This window comes from Monodelphis domestica, chromosome 1 (assembly GCF_027887165.1).
Source record: "Monodelphis domestica isolate mMonDom1 chromosome 1, mMonDom1.pri, whole genome shotgun sequence".
Lineage (NCBI taxonomy): Eukaryota > Metazoa > Chordata > Mammalia > Didelphimorphia > Didelphidae > Monodelphis > Monodelphis domestica.
In genome coordinates, this window is record NC_077227.1 from 105,351,895 (window position 1) to 105,373,179 (window position 21,285).

The 21,285-nt window shown below is 35.3% G+C and overlaps 1 protein-coding gene across 6 annotated transcripts in view; it reads right to left on the bottom strand.

The window, feature by feature from the left end:
* PDCD4 (programmed cell death 4) overlaps positions 1 to 21,285 on the bottom strand; it is a 57,337-nt gene that overhangs the window by 10,694 nt on the left and 25,358 nt on the right. The window contains exons 1-6 of one of the 6 annotated variants that reach the window (XM_016421825.2): positions 16,459 to 16,708; positions 12,164 to 12,341; positions 11,100 to 11,200; positions 5,623 to 5,925; positions 4,576 to 4,670; positions 1,554 to 1,667 (exon numbers count right to left, since the gene is read on the bottom strand). In XM_016421825.2, coding sequence (XP_016277311.1) covers positions 1,554 to 1,667; positions 4,576 to 4,670; positions 5,623 to 5,925; positions 11,100 to 11,142 — 555 coding nt within the window. In that variant the 5' untranslated portion in view covers positions 11,143 to 11,200; positions 12,164 to 12,341; positions 16,459 to 16,708. Of the gene's footprint in view, positions 1 to 1,553; positions 1,668 to 4,575; positions 4,671 to 5,622; positions 5,926 to 11,099; positions 11,201 to 12,163; positions 12,342 to 16,458; positions 16,709 to 21,285 lie in introns of those variants that run through there. The other 5 variants (XM_056820195.1, XM_056820198.1, XM_007479026.2 and 2 more) reach the window with 5 other exon arrangements.

Consider the following 21,285-nt stretch of genomic DNA (forward strand, 5'->3'; position numbering starts at 1 on the left):
GCATTACTTAATAATTTGAAAGATGTCATTTCCTTACTTTCAGGCATGTAATAATAACATGGATACCTTTAAGGTTCCAGGTATAAACTATTCATAAAGGTACTAAAGATGTATTCAAAAGCTGATTCTTATGAGCAATACACTCATGCACCAGACTTATGGATATAATTCTTAAATTTCACATTACTGATTTCTTGATCCTTGCAATAAAGTGGAATCTAATCTTTAATCTAATCTAATCTGACCCCTCCCCGCACACCTGCAGTCCAAAAGTCAAATGAACCACTGGGCTGGGTGCTGATTTCTACATTGTCTTAGCCTCCACCTCCTTGAACTTGTGGTTGTTAACCAAGCCAATGTTAAATTCTCTACCATGTCACATGTTTGATTAACTGCCTCCCATTCCCTATTCCTTGAATCTGCAATAAAAACTGGGTTCACATGTAGTTCTCTCTCATTCCATCAGAGGAGCATCCACAGGCTAAATGCCATGCTGTTGAAACCTATGTCTGTCTTTCTTCTCTCCTTATGTTCCTCTTCTCTTAATCTTTAAACTCTTCCACTCATTTTCCTGCAGTCCTCAACTTCCCTTTCAGGTGCTCACCCATGAAAGAATATTTTGTAGCTGCTGATAAGCTACAATACCCAACATGGTTTTATTTTAATCCTTCTAAAGTGATTTTAATGAACAATTATAATTAGCATAGCATTTGTATGTAAACAGTAATTTCTGAAGCATTTTAAAGGTCTGCCCTATTATAGACCTTAAAATTCTTTTATCTTTATACTTTTATTTCCTTAACACTCATCTTCAATCAATTTAAAGGAATTATAAGTGATCAATTTCCCTATTAATAATATATATGACTTTATTATTATAATATTATATATAGAATATTATATATTCTAAGCTGGAATTTCAGATATGCACCAAGAATATAAATGAACATGCAAGGACTAAGTTCTTAAACAATCAGTACAATTTGCATTGTAAAAAATGATGCTTCTGCTACAAAAAGTTCAAGATCTTGACATTTATCTTCAGAGTACAGATCTCTTCTTGCATCTTGTTTTAAAGTTAAAGTTCAAATGAAAACTATATAGCCTTGATGTTTCAGACCAATAGTTTAAATGAATACACATTTTTAAATGGTTACCACTCATAAAACACTGTGGTAAGATTCAAAAGGAGATAGAGATGAATACATAATCTGATATTTTTATACTATAAAGAGCACTTTCTTATATAGCTAGCAAAAGACCTGGGTTCTAATTCCAGTTCCGACTGTTTCTAGCTATGTGATCTCAGACAAGTTATTAGTTCTTCTGAAGTCTATTTCCTAATTTAAAAAAGAAGGGGTGGATCCATGGATCCATCTACCCATCTCCCTCAGAGGGCTGTCATGGATGAGAAAAGGAAATATATGTGAACAAATGTTTTAACACAGTATTTAAATTTAAAGGGAATGTTAGGATGAAGACCTTCCATATATCTCATAATCTGGTGCCCCCTAATATTTAAATAAGCCATATTTATAAATTTTTAAACATACTGCAACTTCATTAGTATCTCCATGTTCAAAATATTCTTGTATGATTGGTGTTAAAGTCTTCTCAAATGCCCTTTCATCCAAAGGTAGAACTACTGTTTCATACACACAGTTCTCCTAGAGGAAAAAAAAAGAAGAGAATTGCACATACATCAAATTTATATTAATACAATTAGTCAATAATTATTCCAGTTTAGGATAAGATACACATTTATATCACCATTAACTACTGAGACAACTTGTTGTAGCAGAAAAAGGATAGGATCTGGAGTCAGAGGGATTGGATTTAAATCCTGATTCTACCACTTCCCACTTGTGGGTCCTGGGACAAGACACTTCATTTCTCTATGCCTTAGTTTCTTCATCTATAAAAATGAAAGTCATTGGAGTAGAGGACCTTTAAAAGCACCTTCCATCCTTGAGCCTATGGTCCTATGACCCTATATTAAAAGACCACAACGTGATTTCTTTTTTTATACTAGTCACATCTAGAATTAAAATTATTAGCTATATTAAACAATTCTTAAAAATGTTTAAAAATTCAGTCATGAAGTCAAAATTAAGGCAGCATAGCTACTGTTTTCATTATAAATTCTTTTTAAAAACATTAAGTAGGGAAGGAACAGAGTTTGCACAATGACTAAATGTTTAAACTAAAAGTTTAAAAACCTTTAAACTCTTTGTACCAGAAGCATCCTTTTAACACCTCCAGTTCAAATTCAAAATTTAGAAAGGAAACTAAACTTACTAAAAAAAAATTAGTTTCTAAGTTAAATTATAGATTCAAGAAAATATTTAGTTCCTCTTTTTAGACTGACTTCAGCTTGAACCACAAATTTTTCAGAAACTGTATTTACTGAGATTAGTAAAATATTAAGGAATAAAATCACAATACTTGCTCCCAGTCTTTAAAAGTCTGTATTTTTGTACTCTTAAAATTATTTGCATTCCTAGCCATTTTTAGTATAGACAATAAAATCACAAAAATTACCTAGTAGACATATCATATTTGCTTTTACATTCTTTTTTAATTTAAAATTATCAATTTTTTTTCAAGAATATGACTTCCAAACTAGGTAATAGAAAGAATGTTAGGCCGGAGTCAGGACATATTTCTAGTCTCACCCATCCATCCTAACACACTACTTAAGTAGCTGTGTGTTTGGGGGGACAGATCTCTTAGCCTCTTCTTAAATTCAGTTTCTCATCTATACAGAAAACTGAAAAAAGTTGGATTGATGAACTCAAGTGTGTCCCAACTCTTAAAATTTTGTGATTCCATACATGCTACAAAGGCAGATTTTAATCCTGTTACAAAAACTATACTCCATGAATTCATAGATCTATTAAGTTGTAAGCTCAAAGAGGATAGTAACTGACTAATTTTCTCTCTAATGAATCATACTTAAGATAGGTGCTAATAAAATGTCTTTAAAAGCATCAGTTAACAATATGACCTTTATTAAGTCATAACATCCCTGGACCTTAGCTGAATTCAACAATCTTCAAGGTCTCTTCAAACTTTAATATTTGAATCTGAAAATACTAAAGGCATTCCCCCCCTCTACATTTTTTGGACAATTGAAGTTAGCTATAAGAATACTGCTGCTATATATAAATTAAATTATGATACATTTTAAGTTAAATTTTTTTCTTGAGGAAAAATGTCTTTAAGAATAATATCCTACTTTTCCCCACACATAATGTAGTATACACAATGAATCCAAAACAGTAATTTCTCTGAATCTGATATAAAATATTCTCTTTAAAGCAGTTTTATTGAATTCAATACCATAAAACAGGGATCCCTAAACTGCGGCCCCCTGAGGCCATTTATCCAGCACTTCAGAATGGGTACCTTTCATTGGTGGTCAGTGAGAAGCCGCAAAGCGTGGCGTCACCCACAAACTTTACTACTTCTAGTGACATAATCCTTTGTGTGGTACCTTGCTTGTTCTGAGAGTAACTGAAGGAGAACAAGGTATGGAGCAAAGGATTATGTGGTTGCACAATGGAAAACATCAGCATGGTGAGCGGCAATCTGGGGGAGAGGATTCCACACTCTGTATACTGCTGCCCAATATAGTGGTGGCAGTGATGATCCTGTGCAAGGTGTGTCAGGCCCATCACAGCCAGCGCTGCAGCCTCCACTATCCCAGACAGAGAGGTATATAGATTTGTTCATAGATGTTTATTTTTTATAGTCCAGCCCTCCAATGGTATGAGGGACAGTGAACTTGCCCCCTGTGGATCCCTGCCATAAAATAAGCTCTCTGTTTTTTACTGTTTTAAGTAAAGACCTCAAATTTAACAATTACCAAAAATAGTATATGTTAGACCTTAAAACAAAAGTCTCTAATGTTAGGGGTTAGAAAATTTAAGTGGATTTCCTATACCCTAATCAATCCATGTATGAAGAGTTAAACATGTGAGAATTAAGTTGCAATTAAAATAAGTGTCTTCAAAGTTGTCACCATCTACATAACCATTCTTTTTAAAAGAAACTAGTCAAAAAGTCTAAAACTTAAATATTACCATATAAAAGCTGTCATCTTCCTTTCCAACTAGGAAGGCAAAGAAATTAAAATAAACAAAATTCTGACAATCAATTGCCAATCAATATGATTTGTATGCATTTATATACCAACTGCTCAAAATACACATATACAAGTGAGAGATTGCCCTTGCCTTGAAAGAGCTTAGATTCTAATGTACAAGTGTTTACTTACTACAATCTTTAAAATTAATTTCATCTCCTCATTATCAATATCATTCCTAAACACTATGACTGAAGAAGTCAAATTATTCAATATAACTACTATGGAAACTAAGTAAAGAAACATTTAAATCAAGTGAAAACATTCTAAACAAGTGGAACTATGTATGACACTCATTTAATTTGATTAAATTAACTAATTTAAAAAAATTATTACATACAAATGACTAAAATTTTTAAGTTACTATATATTTAAAATTTCCAAATGACATTTTTTGTTGGCATGACAATTTTTAAAACATTAATTACCTGGTCATCATCATAGTTAGGATCTTTAACATCTACTTCTTCCACATCATACACCTGACCAGGGGTACCCCATACACCTTTGCCTCCGGCACCACCTGATATAGAGTTGAAAGTGAAAAAACAGTAGTACTCAGCAGATATTACATATGAAGGATTCATGTGGCATCTTAGTACTACTTGCAAATATTTTAATTGAATAAACACAGACAGTATCAATTCAATTGTATTTGACAAAACCATCTTATTTGGGAAGAGATCCCCTCTCTCCACTTCTCTCTCTCACCTCAACTTCTCTTCCTCTCACTCTCCCTCCTCCCCCTCTCTCTCACATACACACACACAATATTGGAACCAAACTATGGCAAATGTGTCATGAACCAGAGAGCCAGGAGGCCCTGGTTTCAAATCTAGCCTCAAACACTTTATAGCTCTGACACCCTGGGCAAGTTGCTTAACCTCAACTGCCTAGCCCTTACCAAAATTCTGCCTCAAGGTTAAAAAAATATATTAATAGGGACGAATGAAGCTACTCCAATACATTTATACTCATGTGAACAAGGCCAAAGTGTTAATCATCTGGTCAATGAAAGTAGGAATACTCCAATCCCAGTTTCTATCCAATATTTTTTAGAAGAGACACATTAAATCATGAAAAGCAAAGAATAGTTATGTGCATAAATAGCTTGTTTCCCTTTCAAACATAAAGCCATACTGCACAGCAGTAGTATAAATCTTAGTTCAGTATCAGTACCTAAAGTATCTGGTATACCTAATAATATAGTATCTAATATAATGCCGAATACAGATTCATTTCTTTAACTTTGCACATTTCACGAATATAAATACTCAAGAGGATGAAGTAAACTTAAATGTGTAAAAGTAACAGACAGCATTCTGCTTACTCTATGTTTATATGAAAAACAAAAAAACCACTTCCTCCATTCCATTTCTTGTATCTTTTCTATTCCCAAGAGTAAAAGTCAGAAATACTAGGAAAAAACAATGTTTTTCTTTTATTCTCCTTTGAACTTAATCCATTACACCAACCTTTCTTTGGTAGTCCCCTTCCTTTCCCAGACCGGGACCGCCTGTCCAGCAACTTCCCCTTTGGACTGGTTGGTACAGTAACTCCACTTCTAAGGGCCTCTCCTCCATTATCACTCACAGAATCTCCTCTCCCCGAATCCCGGGAAGAATTCTTTCTCAACCGCCTCTTTGCTTTTGCATTAATTCTAGCTTCATTAATGGAGGATGCAGGAATCCAATTTCCATTTATTTCATTTTTTATTTCCTCAGTCCCAGCATTTTCTTCATCACCAGAAAACAGAGAGTCACTTAAATTATCAGATTCTCAAAGAGAAATGAAAAAAAATTCTTAGTATATATTTAAATATTCATTATAATACTTTAAGTCTAAAAATAACTTACAAAAAAATTTTTTCATTATTAGCATGCAACATAAATTAAATCACTTAACTCCACCAAATAAAATTTACTAAAACGAACCTCTGCGGTCTTATTTATGTTAATTTTAAGCAAGTTTCTAGAAGAACTGGTTATAAAACCAAAACCAATTATAAAAATCACTGAAGTTTGGGAGAATAAGATCAAGCAAGTGGGTGGTTATCCTATGAAAATATCAGTGTGGAATGCAAACCACATGCACACATGCTGGTCTATTTAAAAATGAATCAATAAAAAAGAAACATACACATTTGAATGGCTGAAAATAAAAACAAATTCTGAATACCCATTGTATATTCCAGTGGACATAATACTGCTGACCCCTGGCCATTTTAGTAAATTATTCAGTCACTGAAAATTCAATTCAATGTTAACACACTTGATGACTTACAATAATATGCCAAGTATTGACTAGAGGCTAAACAAAATACTCTAATGAGCCCATGAAAAATGAAAAGTGAAATTTTGATAACTTTAACATTAGAAAGACAAGAATTTAAGAAAGCCTCAAAGGACCAAGCTATGTAAATATAGTGAAAAAAAAATAGTAGGATGAACATTTCTATTTCAACTATACTAATTATACATAAAATTATATATGTATTATATGTGTACATGTATATGTATATATGTACACACACAATCGATGCTCCTAGTCCTTCTAAATGAAAGTTACCTGAAGCTTAGTAATCTTTTTAAAAGAAAAATCCTCTAAAATGTAATCACAACCAACTTCCAAATTTTTTCAACTAACATATGTAAAAATTCCATTCCAGTCAAAATGATTCACTCTATTTCTTAATTATACCAATGTACCCCTATCTCAACCTCACTCAGAAGCCCTTTACTAGAATATCTGATTCACTACATTCTATTTATCAAAGTCCTACCCTTCCCTGTGATTCAAGATTCAATTAAAGTTCCAAATCTTTTATGAAGCTCTTCTTAATCACTTTGACACAAAATGATTTCCCTATTCTGATGCACAATAACACAAATTATACGTCACTTCATTGGGAATGTATGCCATTAATATGGCACTCTTCTGCTGATACAGCTAGTTTTTCACATATATACTCGATCTCCCTTATAACACTTTGTAGCCCCTAGCCCAGAGCCCTATAAAAATAACAGTTCACATTAACTAGTTTACATTCTTCACAATAATTCCCAAAGGTAATAACTAATTATTATCCCTACTCTGCAGATTAAAATGTTGAGGCCCAGGGAAGGTGACTTGTGCACAGCCGCAGAGCTGGTATTATAGCAATAGTATCAAACTCAGAGATCTCTGCCAGTTGCATACTGATTTAGAAAACTACAACCTAACATTATTAATGTTGTTTTGTATTTTTATTTATTTTGTTAAACATTTCCTAATTACATTTTGATCTGGTTCAGCTGCAAATTCTATAAAGCTATACTTTATATCCAAGTCTCCTGATTTCAAATCTAGTGTTCTTTCAATTAAAACCACTAAATGGACAAAGATAACTCTCAATTTGTTTATTACATACAATGAGCTGAACTAACTGTGGTAGTTAGCACAAGTCATAACTAATGACTAGCTAGCTATATATTAATTTCCCAAAGTCCAAGAGAGTTTGACCATTTATGGATAGGTTTCTGTACATGGTTTATATTTATGTGGATAATACAATATTTACTTTTAACATATTTTTTAAAAAGGCATAACATGGTTTTATAATGTGTAACAAAAACAGCAGAATTATACAATTATAGTGATATTTAAGAGTTAAATGAGGTTTATGCTAACAGGTAAATGAAACATCCATAACTTTCTGATCCATCTTTACATAAACACAAAATTATTCTAATCTATATATTTGTCAAAGTGATGAGTCAAGAAGTACTTATTATGTGCTCATCATTGTATTAGGTTTAGTAAGAAACACCAAAGAAGTATGTAAGATATGGCCCTTAACTCTATAGGACCTTTCATTATAAAAACTGGGAGAATAACAAGAGACAAGTGCTAATCTATATGGTACAAACTTAAGAGTTCAAAGACAGGAGAGTGATCAGAAACAGGCCAGGCTGGTGCTACTAATGCCAGAAATGGAATAATTAGGAAAAAGAAATCAGTTAAAGGGATGAAGATAATTTTAGTTCTGAGTGTGTTGTTTGAGGTCACACTAGAGACAGAGGGTAGGCAATTGAAAGCAGAAGGCTTTAGTGCAGATGACAGATCAGAGTTGGAGATGAAAATTTTAAATTCATCAACATAAAGACAAAAGTTGAAGGAGTTAAAAAAAAGAAAGGAAGTCAGGAGACAAGACTGTACACAAGCAGAGTTAAACACCCAAAAAAGAAAATCAGACAGTAATAGCCAAAGGAGTAAGAAAACCAAGAAAGTAGAGCATCATAAAAGCCAAGAGAAGAAATAATTTTAAGAGTGGGTGGCTCCAGAGAGATTGAATAATACACTTAAAATATATGATGTTCTTCTTCAATTAAGCTAAGCTACTCATAATTCATCCTGAAGATAAAAGAAAAGATTACAATATAATAATGTTTGAACTATTCTCAGGGTTACAATCAGAAAAAAATGTTTAGTATTCAGTATCTATTTTTCCATTTATATATTCTTGTCCTTTCTTTCAACTTTTTGTTTCTCCATTTATATGCCTGGAGAACACTGTTTCCATACATTTCTTTTTAATGTCAACTCTGCATATTACTTTTTTGTTTTGTTTTGTTTTAAAACCCTTACCACCTTCCGACTTGGAATCAATACTGTGTACTGGTTCCGAGGCAGAAGAATGGTAAGGGCTAGGAAATGGGTGTTCAGTGACTTGCCCAGGGTTACACACCTAGGAAGTGTCTAAGGCCAGATTTGAAACTAGGACCTCTTGTCTCTAGGCCTGGCACTCAATCCACTGAGCTACCCAGCTGTCTCCTACTTTGTTTTTTTAACCTATATGAGCTGCCTTTTTTAAGGTTCAATTTCACTTGCATATACTATAATTTTATGAATACAATTAGTTGATCTGGTCTAGAGAAGACCAAAAGTCAAGCAACAAAAAGCTTTATTAAAGAATGATGAGACTTCAAAATAACTTTCTCAAACATTCATATTGATTTTTTCTCAAAATTCCCAAGTACTTCAATGAAAATAAGCAAAACTAATGTGATATCTATACTAAGTCAGATTCAAAGTTTAACTAGTCATATTTATAAACACTGGTCAACACAAATACTATTAGGATAACACTACTCCAAAATTCTGTGATAGGGCTAGTCACACAGGTCACAATTTAGCATTAAATGGACCCTAAATGTGGTCATTTCATTACTAAATAAAAGACCCCATTATAAGGTGGCAAGCATGACAAAAGCCACAAACTATGTGAAAATTGGACTCTTCCATAATCAACAAAACATATGTATTTCAGAGAGCAGGAACACACATTTATGGGCAATGCAAATTCTTAAAACCTAATTTTTTCTTCCAAGAAGTGAACATTTTTTCCATTTTAACTATTCAATATATTAAATACTAATCCTCTGACATCATTAGTGACTTACTACAGGGTATTTTCAACCAAAATATTTTCCTAGCTCATTTTCACTGAAATTATTTCTAAAATGGCAAGACTTACATGAAATGATGCAAAGTGAAATGAGAACTGGGAGATCGTTATGCATAGCAATAGAAATGTTGTAACAATACAATGATCCAGACAACTCTAAGGGAACTAACTCAGGATGGAAAAATACTATCTACCTCCAACAAAGTGATGGACTCGAGTACAAACTAGTATCATTTTCTCATTTTCTTATATGTTTCATGATTTCACATGTATAATTGATATCATGTTGCTTGCCTTCTCTGGGTAAGGAAGAAGGTAGAAAGAAGAAAATTCGGAACTGAAAATTTTAAAAGAATTTTTAAAACAAATTCTAAAAAATTATTTGTAAAAAAACAAAAATGTATAGTTGCAAGTCTTTGTGAATTAAAAGTGTATACCAACATCAAAGCTGTACACACAGCTAAATAAAAACGTGACTTAATGTTCAGCAACATGATCAAGGTAAATAAGCTACAAGAATTGAAAATATAAAATATTTTATGAATTAATTTCATACGGTCTAGAAAAGAATTTCAAACTGTTTAAGGCCTTGAATATTAATGAAATTATGAAAGTCTTTCAGAAAAATAGTAAACTGAAAAGTTATTGATCAGCATAACGCAAAAAGGTCATTACAGGGGGCAGCGAGATGGCTCAGTGGATTGAAAGCCAGATTCAGAGATGGGAGATCCTGGATTCAAATCTGGTCTAGGACAATCTCCTAGCTTTCAGACCCTAGACAAGTCAGTTAATCCCTGTTGCCTAGCCCTTACCTCTCTTCTGCCTTGAAACCAATATAGCATACTGATTCTAAGACAGAAGGTAAGGGGTTGATTTTTTTAGTGTCTTTACAACTTTGCAAAACATCACCAGTGAAAACTGTAAAAACATTCAAAATTAACAAAAAAAAAAACTGCATATTTTGACATTCACACTTGTAATGTTCATAAAGGTATTTTTGAAAGCTACCAAAACATTATAGTTTTGAGAAACTTTTAAAAAATAATTTATAAAAAACTATGAGAAAATTTTTATAAATTAATCAGAATCTATAGGATATTATTTTTTTTAAAAACCTGCTCTCCTTAATGCAGTATATAATACGTGAAGAGCTTATCAATAAAGCATAAGAGTATATGGCATTGATAAAGAATAGTAACAAGGGTAAGGAACCATATGTTTTATTTCTTACTATGAATTCCCTATTTTAAAAAAAAAACAGAAATCTACAAAAAAAATTTTTTAATACCTCAGTCTAAATAAGAGGAAAATAACAGAAGGAATGTTTTCTTTAGTTAAAGAATTGGTTATTCAAATAAATAAGGGGCTGACATATCCTATTTTTTTATGCGGTACACTCAAGTTTTTTAAAATCCTGCTCAGGTTACTATTATGCTTTCACAAAGGACATTTTGGCTCAAGGTATTCTCATTAAATATGGTTGAAAAATCAAATGTTATTACTTACCTGTAGGATGAACATTTAGTACTTGCTCATTTTCTACTTCCATCCTTGCTTAATTACACTTGCACTGATTAGACAAATTGATGGTAGTAATTTTTTAGAATCTATTAAAAAAAGAATGAAAAATAAATGGTGGTGGAACCTACTAGCAATAATTGAAATTATTTCAGTTTGCTGAACATTTAAGAAAGGAATCACAATATTAAATATTGTTTGGAGTTCACTTTGTTTTCAGACTAGAATCAAATACTTATTAAGACTGCTATCATCCTAGCAATTCCAGTTAACTAACACTTTTGCCTAGATTTCTTCATGGACTAGATAATTCCTTTAATTTGGAATAAAATGAAAACAGTTACACACTATTTCTTTTCTCCAACAAAACCAAATCTCAAAGTTTCACATTGGGAGAAAAAGATGAATGCTCTTAAGTTTTCCCCAGCATTAGATTATGGGAGTTATGAAAAAAACAAAATATTCTGGCATAAAATGTCATAATTTTAGTATAATACTTTGCTATCATAATTGAAAGTTACATTGAATCTAATTTTTCTTATCTCTAACTTGTTCTTATCCATTCTCATTATCAGCAAAGTTGAAAATCAAGTTTATTTTATACATTTTAGCAAGGATATGTAAAAGCCTGATGATACTTGTATCAACTTTTTGAAGGGTTTTAGATAAATATCTAAGAGTTTTAAAATTCTCACCTTGGAAGTTTCATTTAAATCAAATACCATTTTTTTCATCAATTTTATCAATTAACCTCATTGTGTACTGAGAGAAAAATAATGAAATACCCAAAGATCATTTCCATCAAAATAACCAAGATACCATAATAACTGGAGTGTACAACCAAGAGGAATTACATAATCTTCTTCTCTAGAGATCTTTACAGATTTCAACTTCTCATATGACTAAGACCTAGATGACAGACTACTCTATCCCTTTTGCTTTACATATGCTTTAATTACTTAAGCATATATTTAATAGTAGTCTTGCATGATAATAAAAAATAAAGAATAACTCCATTAAATAGTATCTTTCTTCCAATATCAAATAGTTACCTCATCCAATCATTCAGAATTCCCCAGTGTTCTGAAGCACTAGTATTTTGTTAAGAGTATTCGCTATGCAGTTCTCACAATGGTGGGGAATCCAGATTGGCTGTTTAGTTTGTGAGGTTACTTTCTTTGTTCCTGGTAGAATGTTCCATTACAATCATTCCACTAGCAGTGTGCTCTCCTTTTAAAAAACAAAATGCACACATTAATGAAACTTCCTAGCATATTAATTATGGACAAATACTTGTACTGGTTACAATACAAACTACTATTGGCTTAGGATAAAGAATATGGAATCATTCCTTATGGGAATCAGAGACCAAATTTGCCTTAAAACTACTATATTCTAATCTCAAAAATATATGTTCCCCTTTTACCTAAAGAAAACATTAACTAGCCTAAGTAAACTAGCTTCTTCTTATACATGCTATAATTATCAATTTAGAGTCCCTAGGCAGCTCTATAGCTTCAAAAGATGAATAAAATGAAGGTGTCACTTCTTTAATTTCCTAACAATTAAAGGAACTAGTCACAAATGGCCACTTTTTAACAACATGGTTGCCACCAACACGTTTAAAAAAGAAAAAGAAAATGTAACTTTAGAAGGTATTTTACATAAGCAAATATCCTGGAAAGATACTAAATTTAACAAATGACATTTGTTCTCATGTAAGATGACTGTCATTGTGTGTCCCCAAATAAAATAAGCTATACATATATTTGAAAACCGTTTTTTGCCTCACTGGTTTTATGTATAATGATTAATCTGAATCTTATCTGCAGGTTCTTACACACACATAAAGAACCCAATGCTGAAGTGTCAGAGGTCCAGAGACAATGTTCAGCTTCCCTACTTAGTAACAGAGCAAATCATCTCACTTCTCTCAGTCTCCTTATCTTTAAAAGGCTCAAGATGCTTTGCACTACTAAGTATGGTTCAAATAAAATAATGTGAAAAATCCCATTATCATTACTATCAGTATCTAAAACTGATTACTATAAAATTAAACAAATGCATATGTCCAACCCCAAATAAACATTTCGCTTTTGAGGCTAAATGATAATATGATTAATATACACATAAACTATATTCAGAATTTTCTAAGTATATGAAATTTTGAAAAGCATAATGTATTCTGTATACTAAAAATAGCATATTGTTTTAAAATACTAAAATATTGTAGAAAAGAAATTAAGTTGGATATCACTATGAGCATTAATTTCCATATTTATCTATTATAACTGGTCAAATTTGGTTTCATTAACATAGAATTCCTACCTGTTTGAGCAATGATAACAGGTAAAAATTCAATCACAATTAATAGCAACATTTACTACTCTAACAGAAACACATGGAAAAGGTAGTCTAGCATCTTTATGCTTAATCTCGCTGGATCAATGTTTTTGTATGTTTTAAAATGTCTTCCTTAAGTATATATTTTAAGATAAGTTGTTTCTGTTTCTAAAAAGTTAAAATAATTTGGCCTAAGAATCTAAACCCCACATCCTCAATACCAAACCACAAAACTGAGGTTTTTCTTTTTAAAAGAAGGCTTACAAGTCACTCCACTATTTATATAAAACAGTTTTCTTTCCTAGAATGTTCAGAAATACAGACATATAGTTTCATTGCCAAGATAGCTCCAAATAAAACAAAATATCCTATTCTTTTTTCCTAAAAAACATGAAAATTTCAGCATTTAGTACATATATGTTGAAAAATTATTATCAAAATATTTCTGAAAGATTCTTTTCCTCTCCACCAAAAAGTCCAACTTGATTGCTTAGTGAAAGTATCTTAGGGATGCAAAATTTGTCTCTGTGGAAAATAGACAAATGGTATTTTTCAGCACTAATTTTTGCCTCTCTGATTTATAAATATTTGGAAAAAAACTGGTCGAAACCATTCCAAAGATCCTTGCAAAGTTTTACTTGGAAACTGATGAGCTTATTTTAGCATAAAGTTAAGGGTACAAGTGCAAATAATCAATACCTACAGTACTCAGATTACTAAAGTAAAACTTAAAAATCATTGTCATTTACAATTTGTTCCTCTGTTCTCCCTCAAAAAAGATTTGGTAAAACTTCAGGAAACAAAAAATAATTTAGTCTAAAATAGGGTTAACTCCATAAACATCTGTTCAAGACCTTACTGTGTTATCAAAAGTAGAAATACTAAGCTCCCATACAGACACTGAAGATTAATAAATTGTTTAGATTGCTTTGAGCTTTAAATTTACTAAGGTAACTGGTATGTCAGAGAAATATTTCTTGTTTTAGAGATGAATCCCAGTTGTTTTTATTTGCACTGATAAAAGATTCATTTTATTTTGCTTTCTTAAAAAAGATATCAAAAATTTTGGGAAGGAGAGGCCAAATTTGCCTCTTTAGAACAGAAGTTGTGGAGATGGTTTGATCCTACCCAGGTTCTGGCCTTTATCTCAAATAAATCTCTCTCCTGCAAAACTAAGGCCTACTTCCTATAGTCTTCACTCATTCGCAGTACAACAGGCACACCTTTCTGAGGAATAAAATGAAATCTCTTCTAATCTACTCCTCCTCTTCCCCACAAATCAATTTCTATTTCTAAGAAAATCATTGCATCCATCAAGCAGGCTAGACCTCTGAATGGTTTCAGTTCATGAATACATGTCTCTTTCTCCTGAATGCTAAGAGTATGGGGAATGTGCTTCTTTCTACTCTTGCTGTAGAGTTTTAAAGTCAACAAATACAAGAACTTCCACAGACTCTTCTGAGGCTCCATGAAACAAGGCAGAAAAAAACAAGGTCTTCCACTAGGAATTTCAATCCTAGTATAAATACCCTTTTCGTAAATTTATATATATTTTAAGTAGGGGAGAAAAGAAATACAGGTACCCAGTCAAATAAGACTTCCCCAAGGAGCATGGATTCTTTTGGGTCACTCCTTGCTAAACAGTGGAAAAAAAGAAAATCTTTCCCCTCTAAAGGTTTTGAGGTTTGTTGGGGGGTGGGGGGGGGGAGATAAGGGTAGGGGAAGGTCAGGGGAAGCCAAGAAGAAGAGGGAAGGAGTTTCTCTTATTGTTATAAGCCTTCCATGGCATGGAAGGAAGCCATGAGAGGAGAGTTCTCTAAGAAAAGCTGGAATTGGGAAAGGAGTGCTTCTCCCTATAATGAAAACTGAGACAGAGAAGCTCTCCTTTCTAACGTGGGTTTTAACAGGAGAGGGAGGTCTCCCCTCTAACAGGAACTGAAAGAGAGTACCTCTACAGGAGCTAGGGGATGAGAAGAGCCCTCCCCCCACACCACCACCACCACCACCCCTAGGAACTGGAGGAAAAAGGAGTGATCTCTCTTCAATTAGGGCCTGGAGGAAGGAAAGAGGTGTTCACTCTACGTACGGCTGGGAGAAGTGGGGATCTTCCCTTTAATAGGTATTGAAAGAGGGAGAATTTTCTTCTCTAACGAGGGCTGGAAGGGAGGAGTCTTCTCTCTAACGCGAGCTGGAGGGAAAAGGGGTGGGAGGGTCTCCATACTTAACAGGGGCTACGGAAGAGTAAGAGGACCTCCCCTTCTACCGGGATGGGGGAGAGGAATACCTGAAAGGGGGCTTTCCCTTTCAATGTGAGCTGAAAGGAGAAAGGCCTCTCCCCTTTAACAGAGGCTAGGAAAGGGAGGTTTCTGCCAAGAGAGGTCACCCCTCTAATTGAGGCTGGGAGGATCCCCTCTAACAGGGGCCTGGAGGGGAGAAACGGGTCTCTACCCTAAAGGAGGTTATAAGGAGGGTAATGAGGAGAAAGGGGTCTCCTCTAAAAGCTGCTGTAAGAGAGAAGGGTGATCGCCTCTCTAACGGAGGCTAGAAAAAGGGGGTATTCTCCCCCTCTGGCGGGGGCTTGAGGAGGGAAAAGAGTCTCCCCGTTAATGGGGGCTGAAGGTAGAGAACGAGGGGGGTCCCTCTAACGGGGTTTGGAAGAGGATCTCCTCCCTAGGAGGGGCTAGATAAAAGGAGAGGGACCCCTACACACACCTCTAACAGAGGTTATGGGAGAGAAAGGGATCTCCCTACTAACTAAAGGGTAAGAGAGAAGGAAAAGGGGGGCGTTGGGGGGGCGGGGCCCTCTCCCCGGAGCGCTTCGTGGCACCGGGCAGGGAAGGGGGAGGGAGGCGGGGAAACCAACCTCCCTGCAGTCGCCGGCGCAGTCGCAGTCGCAGGGGGCCGAAGGGCCTTTCTGGGGTCGGGGGGGGGGTGATTTGGGGGGAGGGGGTGAGCGCTCAGCAGGTCCGGGGCTCGGGCCTCCCCGTCCTTAACGTGCGCTCACCTCAACCAGGAAAGAAAGGAGCCTGCGGCCGGCCCAACCGATACTAACCCCTCCTCGGGCCACCACCGTCGTTCTCACTGCTCCCGCGCCCCGCTCTGCCTCCGCCGCCGCTGCCACCGCCGCCGCTGCCTCCTCTTCAGCCGCTGCCTCTGAGGCTGCTGCTACCGCTGCCGCCTCCTCAGCGCCTCTCTGGCCTCTCTCGCTCTGTTTGTTTTTGTTTTGTTCTACCCAGTAACACGGGGGCGAGAGGGCCGCGCTGATTGGCCGGAACGTGGGGGCGGGCTGTCCAATGGGAGAGCAATGGAGCGAGGAGCGAAGGGAGGGAGGGAAAGAGAAGAGAGCCGGTGTCGCGAGAGAAGCATCAGTTTGCGCATGCGTGTCTAGCTACCTCTGGAGAAGAGGAAAGGAATAGGAGAGCGAGGAAACAGGGGTGGAGAGGGGGAATGAAAACGAGGTCTAGGGGGAACTAGTGAGTGGAGGAGGAAGAAGAGTTCAGGCGATGGACGTACAATGGGCTTCCAGACAGATAACCTCTGAATAAATTTCCTTGGCTTTTTCATTTAAAGCTTCCCCACCACTTGCTATTTTTTTTTTGCAACATCTCCATATTAATTTTCTCAGTTCAACTACAAATAACTACCAACCTCACTGCTTTTCTACACAGAAAAGAATCATTTGGCAATTTTTTCCCTCGTGAGGACTTCTGTCCCTCTTCTGCTCCCTTCTCTATCCCCCGAATCATCCATCTACAATCCCCCAAAACACCTTTGAATACTCCGGTGACAGAGTCCCAGGAGCAGAGATTGAAAAGAGGGAATGAGATGGGATTTCATTCCACTTATTTTTCCAGGCACCAGTTCCTACTAGTCCACGTGGTACCATGGAAGGAGCATTAGAATTAAAGTCAAAAGACCTTAGATTCATCTTTGCTACTTAACCTTTTTGAACCTGTTTCTTCATCTGAAAAATGAGGGGACTAGACTAGATAACTTCTAAAATCCCCACATCTATGGTTTTGTGATTCTTTTACCAACTTTAGGCAAATAACACACCACACTTCCTTTTTTTCCTTTTGTAAGGAATCGCAGATTCTTATCTCTCTGTATGGGAACTTCCCAGCAATCCTCTGAATTCACAATTACATAAGGGTAGATGACCATAGTTTTGTTTTATTCAAACTAGGAAGAACCTTAAAAATCATCTAGGATCCACCCTCACTTAAGTAAAGGAATCTAGAAACTAAGTCCCCCCAAAAGAAGTGATAGCAGAGCAGGTTAGTAGCAGAGCAGGAACTAGAACTCAAGCTTCTTGGTTTCAAGGTCATGCTCTCTTCCCATTATACCTTAGGGCATGTGCAGAACAGTCTTGGAACTGAGAGACAGAAAGCCATGTTTGAGGAACTGCAAATAGGCCTGTGTAGCTGGATCACAGAGTGTTTAGAAAAGAGTGAAGAGGTGGAACAGCAGGAAAGGGACAGATGATGAAGAGCTTAAAAAGCCAAGAAGAGGACTTCATATTTGCTCCTAGAAATAGCAGGAAGTTACTGGAGTACACTGAGTAGGGAAGTAGCATGATCAGACCTGCCCTTTAGAAAAATTATTTTGGGGGGCAGCTGGGTAGCTCAGTGGATTGAGAGCCAGGCCTAGAGATGGGAGGTCCTAGGTTCAAATCTGGCCTCAGACACTTCCCAGCTGTGTGACCCTGGGCAAGTCACTTGACCCCCATTGCCTAGCCCTTACCACTCTTCTGCCTTGGAGCCAATACACAGTATTGACTCCAAGACGGAAGGTAAGGGTTTAAAAGAAAAGAAAAATCATTTTGGCAGTTGAGTGAAATTCTGATGGATTAGAATAGGGAGAGATTTGAAGAAGGGAAAACACTTAGAAGGCTACTAAGTTCAGACTGCTAAAAAGTTCAGACAAGAAGTGATGATAGTTGTAGCTGCATGAGTGGCTTATACAACAGATGATGAGAAGGTGGAAATTGAAAAGATCTGGCCATAAATCAGATATGTGAATAGTGGAATTGTGGTTGGGAACCCAAGTGACTAAAGGATAGTGATGTCCTCTGAAGCAGGAAGGGCTTAAGGAAAAATATAATGAGTTTAACTTGGAGGGATAGGGGAAGAAAATGAGTTCTGTTTTTGGATATAATAGCTATGTAAAGGATGGGTCAGAATGGGAAGTCTTGAGACAGAGAAATTAATTAGGAGACTATTCCAATAGTTCATAGAATCAGGAGATTAGGTTAGAAAATCTCTAAATTATTTTCCCAACTTTACATTGTATTATTCTATGTAAGATACAGAGGGGAGATATGGTAATCCTGAGAAAACTTAGGGCAGTGCTATTATGTGGTAAAAGCTAGGTCTTGGATTTTGTTGGAAGATTTTGACTAACTGCATTTTGTGATTATTGCACTTGACCTGGGGGCTTTTTCCTGTTGTAAGACAAAAGAAGATGAGATGCCCAAAATATTAAAAAGATCAGATGTCCAATCCACATTCCCTACCCCTACCCCTCAAGTGGTTCAGTGGATAAAGAGCCAGGCCTAGAGTCAGGAGGACCTGAATTCAAATATGACCTTAGATGCTTCCTAGCTATGTGACTCTGGGCAAGTCACTTACTCCCAATGCCTAACTCTTACTCCTCTTTTGCCTTAGAACCAACACATAGGATTGATTCTAAGACTGAAGTTAAAAGTTTTTTTAAAAAAAGGTACATTGGATATTTGTTGTCGAAGAGAATAAGTTAATGTTGATAAATTACTTGGAAATGCTCAAATGCAAGGATAAGAATTATCATTACCTCCCTTGGAACTACCCAAATAAGCCTTTTTTCTCTAATGGTCTCTTCACTTAAGCAAATTCTAATTTAAGAAAGTAAGGTAGCTCAAAAATCATTCTTTAAAGTAAGTGTTCTCCACAGAAGAAAAACATATGGTTGATCACATGATTCAACAGGGATATGATTGGGAGTTTTGGCTTTAAATGATCACTCTATTGAAAATATTACTAATATGGAAATAGGTTTTGAACAATGATCCATGTATAACCCAGTGGAATTGCTTGTTAGCTCCAGGAGGGGAGAGAAAAGAGGGGTAGGAAAGAACATGAATCATGTAACCATGGGAAAATATTCTAAATAAATAAGTTAATTTTTTTAAAAAGTGATCTCCAAGGCTTTGTCCACCGCCCTCTTTCTCATCTTTCCTTTAACTCTTCTAGAAGTCTCATAGATCTTAAGAGCTAGAAAGAAAATTAAAAATCATCTGGCTGAAGTTTATTTTCCAGATGAGGAAACAGAGGGCCTGGAGAAACAAAGGGATTTACTCAGGGTCCCAAAGTTAGTAAAAGGCATAGCAGTGATTTGAATCCATCTCTGCCAGCTTCATTGGTTTCATACCATTGCCTTCGATGTTTATCAGAAGGTAAGAAAATTAAACCCTACCTCAACTCCTGATTTTTAATCCAGACTTAGCTTTATCTTATCAAGCCATCCCACCAGGACAGCTCATATAATGCTCTCTATACAATAGGTGCTTCAGAATTATTGAATTTAAATTAATTCCTCACTTATTTTGAAAAGTCCAGGTATTTTTTTCCATTTTCCTGATAAAGAACCTGAGACTTAAAGTAAAGTGTTTTTACTGCTAGTAAATGGCAATGCCTCCTAAGTGCTGGTCCAGTGACCTTCCCCTAAAAAATATGTTGCCTCTCTTTAGTAAAGGATTAAACACTCAATCATCCTCAGTCTTCCAATATACAATAAAAGCAGTCCTTAAGGCATTGGTAAGCATGGGGAAACAAGCTACCAGATGTTTAGAATCTTTGTTACTAGGGACCAAAACAATATTTTAGAAATCTCTCCCTGAAATTAAAAAAATCATAAAATAATGTCATCAGGGCCCAAAGAAGTAGCCATGTTTTTAAATATTATATTTTATGCTATTATAAAATTACATGTAAATATTATAAACTATTTTACCTTAGTCATAAAATTTATTATAAAATATTTTACTTATAACAAAAGTAAGCTTTCATTTCCAATTCACTTTTTTTTAGTATGAAATCTAAAGAAGTGGTATCAAATTCAAATAGAAAGAGGAGGGAAACTGCATATAAGAACTGGCCTAGAAAACCACATACTAACATTATCTATTTTAATTGTATTTTTATTTATCTTGTTAAATGTTTCCCAATTACATTTTAATCTGTTTCTGTGTTGCAGACCACAATGCAGTCACTAGGCCATGTGTTTGATATCTGTTCCAAAACACAACTTAGGATAATGTGAAGGAAAAACTTTCAACACTAAATCAAGCCTCTCTTGTATTTTGGGACTTTTGGACAAGTCTAATTATGACTGCAATATATATCAGTTAAATATTTACTTCTCAAAATTCTCTTAAGAAGCTCCTTTACCTAGACCAACTAAAAACTCTCTCATCTGTCACCTCAGCCCCTTGTAATGACACCATCTAACCTACTTGTTTTATGTTATTAACACATCACCACACCTTGCCTTTAATTATATTATATAAACTTAGAGAAAGGTTAACCTACTCACACTGAAGTTCAAATCCTACTTAAGTCTTTCTCAAAAGACTCTTCCAGTCCTCAGATTCTTAGACTTTCTTTCTCATCTTTCCTCCTGTGAACTGAAACATATCCCTATTTTTTAACCAACCACTTGAATCAGTTTAGTCACTACACGAAGCCCTTTCTTACCTCTCAGAGAAAACTATATGACAAAGTCCATAAAAGCCTTTGAGAACAGAGGAAATACTCTGATAAGACTAGCTCTTGGAGAAAAAAATGGAGACCCA